This window comes from Myotis davidii, unplaced genomic scaffold (assembly GCF_000327345.1).
Source record: "Myotis davidii unplaced genomic scaffold, ASM32734v1 scaffold38, whole genome shotgun sequence".
In the NCBI taxonomy this organism is placed as follows: Eukaryota; Metazoa; Chordata; class Mammalia; order Chiroptera; family Vespertilionidae; genus Myotis; species Myotis davidii.
Genome location: NW_006291383.1, coordinates 4,832,102 through 4,843,047, shown reverse-complemented (window position 1 = coordinate 4,843,047; position 10,946 = coordinate 4,832,102). Strand labels below are relative to the sequence as shown.

Below are 10,946 nucleotides of genomic sequence, written 5' to 3'. Positions count from 1 at the left end.
GGGCACCCCCTCCAAGAAGCCTGTGGCCGACTACTTCCTGTGACCCCTTTGTCCTCTGCCTCCCACCCCCCTCCAGTCCCTCTGGCCCTTGGACCACTGTGACTCTACCCTCTTCTCCAGATGGAGGCTGGGCATGGGGGGCTGTCCCCAGCGCTGCTCTCCCTCAAAGAGGGCACTTCGAGGGTGAGGACGTCCTCTGGAGAGGCTCGGAGCCTGAGCTCCATGCTCCTCTCCTTTCTCCCCATCTGAACCATGAAGTTTCCAATAATTTTTGTTTTTCTTTTTTTCATTTTTTTTGGTTTGTTTTTAGATAAAAAATTTTGAGAAAAAGAAAAAAATAGTAACAGGAGGACCTGTTATTAGATCTGGAATGCATCTTTTCCAGTGTGAGATCTCTATTTCCTTTTCATCTGGGTGTCCAGAAGGACCTTGAATATAAGTAGTATTTTTCAATGTCTGAGAATGTTCCCAATCTTTCAGCCTTAGTCATGTTATTCAATAGTTTCACTTCTTTATTATTATTACTTTTTTATTTTTATTGCTTTCAGAGAGGAAGGGAGAGATTTACTTCTTTTTTTTACTTCTCCTTTTATTTCCTATTCCAAATGTGCTTGTTTTTCTTTCATAGACATAATTTCTGCTGATGCATTATACATGCACTCCTCTAGTTTACTCATTTGTTACCACTATTCAGATGATAGGTATGAGAATTATAAACACAAGGAGATAAAGGGCAATCACTGCATCTTTGAAGGGTTTCAGTTGCTCTTGAAAGACAGGGTCGTTTTTAGGATTCAGAGGTGGCAAAGCTATCACTGAGCATCAAACTTCCCAGCTATCAGAGTCCTCCTGCTGATCAGGAAAGCTATCTCATTGTTACATACTTCTGGAGTAGAAGAAGGAGCATAAATTTGTAAGGATACTTAAATGGTCATTTTAATGAATTGCTAGAACCTGAGTAAGAATTGGGAGACTCCTGGTGCTACATTCTTAGGGGTGGCCCCAAACTTTCCTGGGTTTTATCTTCAGGAATCCCACCAGGTTCTTATAATGGTATTTTTTTAAATAATCGCAAAAAAATATATTTTCTGGCTGCACCATCAACATGTAATTCCTCCATTTGATAAACATTTAGCTTGAACCCATTTAAGGTCAAATAAAAAGAAAAACAATAATGTATAACTTAGGGATAGTTACCAGAATAGAATGTCAGAGCTAAATAACCTTTCAGATATATCTAACCTTAGAAGTCTATAATAATATGAATATTGTTATGAAAATTTTAATAGGTACTTCTTTCTGATATTAGGTCAACATATTTTGTGATTGAAATGGTATGGTAAAACTTTCCCAATGTATATCCACTATCTTAAGAATTCTGAATATACTGAATACAAAATGGAATACAAAATCTAATTTAGAAAAATAATAGTATTGAACTTACTCAAAAATATTTATAAGTTGTTCACTTGGTGCAGTTTTCAGCCCAGTCACAATACTCTGTAACCGGCTCACACTTTGAGTGGCTGAAGCAACAGGAGTAATGATAGCTTCTTTTTCTCGTAAATATCGCCGTCCTGTCAGGGGGGTTGAAGGTGCAAATGATGTTTTCTGTCAAAAAAAGAAAAATCTGTGAGGTTAAAAAGTTACCTTCCCCCTCATTATGTATTTAATTCAGTATGTATATCATCTTCTCTATTCAAATTTAGTAGGCTACTTTTCCCCCTCCTCTTCTGGTTATCCACCAAATTTTTAGCAATATCATGTTAATAACATCCTTAAATTTGAGTAACACTTTTTCAAAGCATAATCTCATTTTCTCTTCCTAACATTCACTTAAAAATAACATACATTTTCATTTTACTTATGAGACAACAGGCACAGAGAAGTTAAAAACCCTGTTTAAGCAGAGCTGATCTTCAACCAGTGTGCTGCAAGAATTTTTAAAGCATGCAATACCTGACTATTTAGTCAGGGACACTGATGTTATTTTCTTTAGATTGTCAAATTAAAAAAATTATAACTGCCCCTCCCCCCAAAACTGACAACAGCCAACACAACAAATACTGTCCAGCGTGAATGCCCTGCCTTGAACCATAAATATATAGGTATATAACAGAGTTCAACGCACTGGCCACATTGCAAAAGGTTGTATCTGTTTAATTATACCAGAAATCCTTATATACAAGTATAAGCACCTGATTTTTTTTTTAAAAGCCACTTTGGAGCAAAAAGGGTAGGCAATTATTATTATTACTAGCGGCCCAGTGCACGAAAATTCATGCACTTGGGGTGGGGATGGGGGGCGGGGAGGGGTCCCTCAGCCTGGCCTACTCCCTCTCGCAGTCCGGGACCCCTTGGGGGATGTTCACCTGCCGGCTTAGGCCCGCTCCCTGGGGGATCAGGCCTATGCTGACAGTCAGACATCTCGCTGGTAGCCTGGGAGCCCTCGGGGGATGTCCAACTGCCAAGGAGGTGGGAGAGGCTCCTGCCAGCACTGCTGCGCTAGCAGCCGTCAGCTCAGCTTGTGGCTGAGAAGAGCTCCCCCAGTGGGAGTGCACTGACCACCAGGGGGCAGCTCTTGCATTAAGCATCTGCCCACTGGTGGTCAGTGCACATTATATCGACCAGTCGTTGCACTGTTAGGGTCAATTTGCATATTACCCTTTTATTATATAGGATTTTTTGGTAAATCAAAAATATAACTAATATTTTGATCAGATTGGCAAAAAATTTATTTCTTTGGTGTGCTACAGAATTATACTGATTAGTTTATGTGTGCCATGAGACAAAAGGTTGAAAATCAGTGTTCTCGACTAGTGACTTTTCCATTAAATCTTATCCTCCAATCCATTATATACAGAATTAAGCCTTGGCTATTAATAATCAAGTCCAGAGTTTTATAGCTGAAGCACAGGAAGAGCACATAGTTTATCATGGGTAGGAAAGCAAATTAAATTTTAAAGCAGTGGAATAGTGGCTAGTGATAAAAAGATTAGGAAGAAAGCATAAATCCTTTATGTCAAGACACATTCTCTACTGTAAAACCCAGGCATTCTGGGAAAATATATACAAAATATGAAAAATGGTAAGAAATGTGGTAAAAATACTAAATGCCATAGTTTTAAAAAATTACCTTTTAAGGCTTTCATGGGAAATATGAATTAGTAGAAGAAACCCAAGATTTAGCTTGAAAGATGCTTCTGCTGTTAGTAGAATCATACACAGAAAGAAAAAGATCATTCAAGACTGAGGCCAGTCTAGGTTATATTACTTTTTCAAAGTGTTGTTGAAGGTTATATTCCACATTAGCCTGTGCTGTCAGTTTCCCTAATGGGGTGTCACCAGCAAACTTTCGAGGAGTTCCAATTTCCTCATCTGCATCTGCTCCCAAAAAGATCCGTTCATCAAAATCACCAACAGTTAAAACATATTCTTCATACTCCTTGTTCACTGCTTTGCTGAAAAAAAAAATTACTTTAAGCTGCAAGAATAAAACCAAGTAACAGAATAAAACACAATGGATTTATCTTGATTTGAAGATAGATTTAGACTTCACAGTATGGAAAAGCTGATGACTTTCTAGTGTTGTTACTTTTTTTGAAAATATATTTTTTTACTGATTTATAGAGAGAGAAACACTGATGCGAGAGCGAGACATCTATCAGCTGCCGCCTGCACCACCCCTACTGGGGATCAAGCCTGCAATCTGGGCTTGTGCCCTGATCAGGAATCAACCAGCAATCCCTTGGTGCATGACAATGCCTACCCAACTGAGCCACACTGGCCAGGGTGACTTCTTATTTTTATTAAGTCTGCTCATCTAATGATATCAGAGGCTCCTACCTGATGACCATTCTTCACATTCACATACACAGCAATAAATTACTTTGAAAGGTGAGTGAAAGAGAATATATACTTAATCTGAAAACTAGTTGAACCTAATTAAGATACTGAAGCAATAATGGCTTTGAAATATAAGCACTTTCTGAATTTGCCAACATTTGATTAATAAAAACTCAAATACAGAAGACATTGGGCCTGTTTATAACTTTCTCTGGAAAGTAGCTGTCAAGTACCAATGGTTCCCCAAAATAAATATAAAGACAACAAGGCTTGGTGACAATACCCACTCAATGTCACTAGAGCAGTAGGAACTTGAATATAATGTTTCACTTAATAAATTGCAACAAATTATTATTGACAGCCTATAATATATTAGATACCATTAGTGGTAGATACTTACCTATTATCAGTAAAATTGGAAAAGTCCAGGAGGCATTCTCCTTTTAAAATCTAGGAGGAAAAAGTCATTATGTGACATCATATAATTGAGCATATTAAACACACACATAAAAAGAGTATTTATCTAAATTTTCACATTGGCAGTTGTCATAAATCATACAAACACAAAATTACTAAATATTTATTTCAGACCAGTAAAACTAAATCAGCATGCAAACAAAATATTAAAAACCATTTAAAGTCAAGGTTTTTTTCTTCTTTAAAAAGAAAATTGCCTTTTAAAATTTACTATTATTTTAATACGTTTTTATTGGTTTCAGAGAGAGGAAGGGAGATAGAAACACTGATCAGCTGCCTCCTGCACACCCCCTACTGGGGATTGAATCCACAATCCAAGCATGTGCCCTGACCAGGAATCAAACCAGTGAGTGACCTCTTGGTGCATAAGATGACTGAGACTCAACCAACTGAGCCACACCAACCAGGCTAAAGTCAGTTTTGAAAATACTTTAAAATCAGTCTATAGCAGAGGTTTCCAAATTTTAGTGATATACGAATCATTTAAGAGAACTTGTTTAAAATGCAAACTGATGGAACTCAAGGCCTGGGCTGAGGCAGCATTTTCAGCAAGTTTCCATAGTTATTCTGATGAAAGCTATCCAATTTTAAACACTTGTCTATGGTGAAAGTAAACTAACATATATTGAATGTGTTAGACAAGCAAAAGATTCAAAGGAAACATATGTACTATCATTGGTGAGAGGAAAACTATACTGTTGTTAATACTTTTGTGTATTCACACTACTTAAGATTATTACACATCAGGAGTTGTAAACTCAAATGCCCTAAGGGTCAGGGGTCAATATACATAAATGATGAGAGCAGAAAGGGTATTTCCCATCTTCAAAGAAGTGACCATCATCTAGCTTGACAACAGTTACCCATGTAAAGTCATGTAGAAATTCCAAACCAATATTGCTATAGCTTCTGATTTTTGAAAGGTTTTTATATATAAGGTCTTTATCTGGAAATTAAAAATTGAACAAAACTAAATGAAATAAATAACACCCTACAAAGACCAAGCAAAATACCTGTGGCCCATGGGCAGGAGGACCATTGTCCAAACTAGGATACTTTTAGGGTGAAAGGAGATGCTATAATAATGATGCTAAGACAGGGGAGGGAAATCATTTGATTTGGCCTTGCCAATGCATTAGGGGTGATTTAATTAAATGGTTGACCAAATACAGCACGCTAATTTTTAAACTGATAATTTTGTATGGCCCTAAAATGATGTTAAAAATATCCAAATGGCCCTTGGCAGAAAAAAGGTTTCCCACCCCTGTGCTAAGACAACAGCACAAAGACAAATAATCCAAAGAAACCAAGATGTACAATCATCATACTCAGAGGCCGCTAGTGTGCTGCTTCTGCAGAGTATAACAGACATAACTTTTGAATTTCCTTAGAAGTTTACTGAAGATGTTTAACATAGAGTCATGATACACACACACACACACACACACACACACACACACATTTTAGGAAATATAAAACTAAATACAAAAGTATGTGTAAGAGACAAAGAATCCAGTCAGGAAAGACTTTTTGCTTGAAGAAAAATCTCATAATATTGGCAGAGAGGAACCACATGATGACCTAATCCAAACTCCCTTTTTTACTAAAGAGAAAACTCAAGGTCTAGCTGGATTAAAAGGCTGAATATTCAGGAAATGAAAAATTGAGTCCTAAAGGAATAAGCCACTTCACAAATATAAAATAGCTAAGTAAATTCTTGAGGAAAACAAACTAGAATGCACGCATATAGTCTGCAAGTGTCTACAAAACTATACAGGATTTTCTGCTCTATTTACAAAGAATTAAAGCTATAGTTGTTATACGCATCCTACTTCTAGTAAATAGGAATTATTCAAATTGTGGCAGTAAATTAGCTTACTCTGACCTCCTGTTTTTCATAATTTTTTATCAGACCCTCCTATAGTTACCTCTGACAGTGTATTTTTACTTGATAGTATATATAATTGGTCACGGCTGTTCCTCACGTTATAGGCCAATTCTGCAACATGGCAGAGACTGACACCTGGAAATCTTGACTCTGAATCTTTAAAACATTATTTCTTCCTTTGAGGTTACTGCTGCTAACTCCTAAAAATCTCGGTCATTTAATAAGTACAGTACCTTCCTGTCAAAGAGTTTTGAAATATATGGCTTAAAGTAGTGCTCCTTTATTCCTTTTGCTTCTACTAGAAGTCCGTCATGCAGGTCACACAGTACAGCAATGATGCAGGGAGGCTCTTCAGGAGCCCTGAAGTCAGCAGTATGGAAATCAGATGGCAATCCTAGTATGACAGGGTATGAAAAGCAACAGGGGGGAAAGAATATGGTCAGTTTTTAAAACTTTTTCTAAAAACTGATAATTGGTTTTCAAAAATAAATAAGGTCTTACCTTTAAATGATGGATTTAGCAAATCTCCTCTATTTGGGCATATAATGGCATTGGCAAAAATCAGATCCAAGCAGCACAGAAGTAAATGATAAGAGTTTACTAAATCATCTCCAATCATACGAAAATTACCTTTGTAAGAAAAGAGACACAAAACCCAGAAATCTCTAATATCAAATAGCAACAAGTTCCCACAGAAGAAATGTAAAACCACTGAAAAATATCACCTTACCCTTAGTATAAACAAAGAGTGTCCAACAGAAATTAAAGAGATCCTTAACACTGCAAGGACTCCTCCTAAAAAAGGGGGGGAAATGTACTTTTTAAATTACTAACTTGCTAAATATCACTCCACAGCTGCCATTTAAACTGAAACAGTAAATATAAATAACAAATAATAAAGTTAAATTACATATAAAATTCCACTCACAAAGGACAGACAACCTCTGGTTAATTTAAACAAACTTAAATAAGCCTTTCCAATATGCATAAAATAATCAGAACATAAAAAAGTAAGTGAAATTATTACCCTGAATTTCCAGATATGGGTAATTATAAATGGATTTTAATAGAAACTTAAGTTTTAAAAGTAGAGTTTTAAAAATGCAAATACCCCTAGTGACTTTATATCATATTTTTTATGTCAATTATGTAAGGATTAAGGGTCTCACCTCTGCTTCCTGCTTCGTGGTAACTTTGGTGGCTCTTCATATGGATTTTGAAATATATCCAAAAATATTGGCTCAAATTTTTTGAAAATTACAGTAGACACCTCAAAATTTCTTTCTAATCTTTCTATACGTTCACGAAATTCTTGTGGCAGATTTGACATGTCCATCCACTTCTTCATTTTACTAAAAAACTGTATTAAACTAAACAAATAGAAAAAAACAACAACTTTAAAATGAGTATATATAATGGACGGAAAAGAAAACTTCTATTTATGCCTACGAATCTTTATTAAACAGTCTGAATTTATTTAAAAATAAAAAAAAGAAAGGCAAAAAACCTCACTCCCCAAGTACTATGAAATTATTTTGGTTCCCAGAATCATCATGGGAATTTAGATTTTGAATAGTGGTCATTATATACCATATCTTCTACTATAAAGGGAGTGACAACTCCTATCTACCTACAGCACCAATAATCCAAATATAAATTAATGTTAGTCAACAGATTGATGAGTTTACAAAATTAGTTTGAGGAAAGACAGAATATCCCAAGTTGTGGATTCTAGAAGTTGATCACAAAGTATCAGATAGTTACAGGTTCAGAATAAAATTCAAGTGTTTATGTTCCAATGTGTGGTTCCACCATTAAATATAAACTAAGAAGGTAGTGCATACCCAGAAAATAACTTAATAGATTATTACTTTTCTTTTCTGGCTTATTCAATTATGGGCACATTTTTTATGTCTATGTTAGCATGGTCTTAGATCGAAAATCTGTAGTGTTAAAGTGCATTTAACTGTGTGTGTGTATATATATATACACACACACACACATATATATATATGGAGTGGCACTTGTAATTTTTAAAATATGTTTTTATTGATTTTAGAGAGAGAGGAAAAGAGAGGGAAAGATAGAAACATCAATGATGAGAGTCCTAGATCAGCTGCCTCCTGCACGCCCCCCACACTGGGGATCTAGCCCACAACCCAGGCATGTACCCAGACTGAAATCGAACCCTGACCTCCTGGTTCATAGGTCAACGCTCAACCACTGAGCCACACTAACTGGGCAATACTTGTAATTTTTTTAAAAAGGTGATGGAAGCCCCAGTAGAGGGCATGCAAGGAGGCAGCTGATCAATGATTTTCTCTCATCATTGATGTTTCTCTCTCTCTTCCTCTCTGATATCAATAAATATATTATAAAAATATTTTTTTTAAAGGTGATGAAAGACATCATCAACTAATTGTCCACAGATATTCAAATTCCCCTCCTGCTGATTGAAATCTGAGACTCTAAGAGTCTCTTTAAATGATTCTTAACAAGAGTAGTGAAATAAAATTGACAGATTACTAACTATTTTGACAAATTAGTCCTTTATGGAGGGCTTTGTTTTTGGAAATGGGGTATGCTCAAGCATGTGAAATCCTTTCCTTGTCTGAGGAATTCCCCCTTTAAAAAATATATATTTCTACTGATTTCAGAGAGGAAGGGAGAGGGAGAGATAGAAACATCAATAATGAGAATCATTGATCGGCTGCCTCTTGCATGCCCCCTACTGGGGATCAAGCCTGCAACCTAGGCATGTGTCCTTGACTGGAATTGAACCTGGGACCTTCAGTCTGCAGGCCGACACTCTATCCACTGAGCCAAACAGGCTAGGGTAAAACCCACTTTTGAGTTTTGCTTCTACAAGATACATCAGCTTCCCTGGAAGTTAGGGTGAAGGCACAAAACCTAAGGTCCTTGATTTGATATATGTTTGGGATTTTGAATCAGGAGCTGGTGGCACAGAGAAGTGAGGAAGTGGTAAATTCTTATAGTAGGATCAATAACAATATTCAGCTCTTAGGGGCAAATACTGTATCAATGTCCAGGGATGGCACTGCTGGCCATGCAAACTGTATCCCTCCCTATTAGATGTATCCTGTGATAAGCTCTTTGGCTGTGTAGCCAGCCTCCTTTTGTTCTTTCCAAGTTTAATATTATAAGTTATCCTTAAGACTCTGTCAGGTATTCTCAAGACTTTGTCAACTATCCAATATCCTTTTAGTAAATTTCTTTTCTCCTCAAATTAGCCAGAATTGATAGGGTTTTTTGGGTTTTGTTTTTTTTTTATAAACAAGAGCCTTGACTAATACATCCCCTTATAAATCTATTGTATTTATTCCTATCTCCCAAAGGGCTGTTCTAACCAGAACAAAGTGCATCAAAATGTTTTTTTTTTAAAAGCCCAAAAAACTTAAACATTGTTATCATTTTACTGATCTTACCTTGTAGTATGTCTGTAATTTGGGTTTGTTTCATACTCCCATTAGATTTAGGCCATGTATTTTTGACATAGTACTGCACAAGTGATGTCATATCCTTCTCAGAGGACCATATCCATTGGTTATTATTGATAACTCTGTACTTGATTTAGGTAGGATCTGCCCAGTTTTCCACCTCCAAGATACTATCTTTCCCTTTGTAATTAGTAACTGAGGAGAATCTTTGGAATTATGTAAATATTCTGCTTCTCATCAAACTTCTATTCCCTCGTTTTAGCATCCATTGAAGATTTTTCCCTCAATCATTACTATGAGGTTGTGAAATAGTGATTCCCCCTGCCCCAACTCTATCATTTCTTCTACATTTATTAATTGGCATCCTAATATAAAAAGGAGCTTTCCCTTCTCCCCTATTTATCATCAGTATAAAATTCATTCAGTGAATTATAATTCATAACTGTCCCTATTCATTTTGATGCTCAAATTATCCCAGGTTTGGCTACTACTGGAAACATTTTCAAATTAGCTCCTATGTCCCTTGGATATGTCCCCAACATTTTTTTTTTGAGCACTTCCTTACTTTCTAGAATAAGCTATTCCAGATTCATTAGAAAAAATAAGTTTGAGTGTATTATGCTAAGTGAAATAAGTCAGAAAAGGACAAGAACTGTATATGTGGGATATAAAACAAAAAGCAACAAACAAACAAAAAAACCAAAGTTATAGATAAAGACAACAGAATGGTGGTTAACAGAGGGGAAAGGAGATGGGCGGAGGAGAAAGTGTGTAAAGGATGTCAGATATTATGGTAACAAAAAGAGACTAGGCTTGAGGTGGTGAGCACACAATAGAGTATACAGATATCGTATTACAAAGTTGTACACCTAAAATTGATGTTATTAACCAGTAATATTGCAATAAATTTAATTTTTTAAAAAGAGAAAAATATATATAGGTCTGCCCTAGCTTTTAAATCAGTCATTTTCTTAAAGACATTATACTAAGTATTCATATGCTGTATCCTTCCTTAAAGGTGTTATGCCAAGTGAAATAAGCCAGTGACAAAAGGGCAAATACTGTTTGATTTCATTTATATGAGAATAGAGGCCCGGTGCACAAAAATTTGTGCACTCGGGGGGGGTCCCTCAGCCCGGCCTATGCCCTCTTGCAGTCTGGGACTCCTTGGAGGATGTCCACCTGCTGGCTTAGGTCTGCTCCCTGGGGGGATTGGGCCCAAGCTGACAGTCAGACATCCCTCTGGCAGCCTGGCAGCCCTCGGGGGATGTCCACTT

The 10,946-nt window shown here is 36.4% G+C and overlaps 2 protein-coding genes across 2 annotated transcripts in view; one reads left to right on the top strand and one right to left on the bottom strand.

Moving 5' to 3' along the window:
• Positions 1-289, top strand: part of LOC102772871 (serine/threonine-protein phosphatase 4 catalytic subunit-like) — a 995-nt gene extending 706 nt beyond the window's left edge. The window contains 1 exon segment of the mRNA XM_015564445.1: positions 7-289. Coding sequence (XP_015419931.1) covers positions 7-43 — 37 coding nt within the window. The 3' untranslated portion in view covers positions 44-289.
• RBL1 (retinoblastoma-like 1) overlaps positions 1-10,946 on the bottom strand; it is a 92,860-nt gene that overhangs the window by 74,993 nt on the left and 6,921 nt on the right. The window contains exons 3-9 of the mRNA XM_006764615.2: positions 7,381-7,581; positions 6,942-7,006; positions 6,713-6,841; positions 6,445-6,605; positions 4,247-4,296; positions 3,275-3,461; positions 1,445-1,611 (exon numbers count right to left, since the gene is read on the bottom strand). Of these exons, the coding sequence (XP_006764678.1) occupies positions 1,445-1,611; positions 3,275-3,461; positions 4,247-4,296; positions 6,445-6,605; positions 6,713-6,841; positions 6,942-7,006; positions 7,381-7,581 (960 nt within the window). The remainder of the gene's footprint in view (positions 1-1,444; positions 1,612-3,274; positions 3,462-4,246; positions 4,297-6,444; positions 6,606-6,712; positions 6,842-6,941; positions 7,007-7,380; positions 7,582-10,946) is intronic.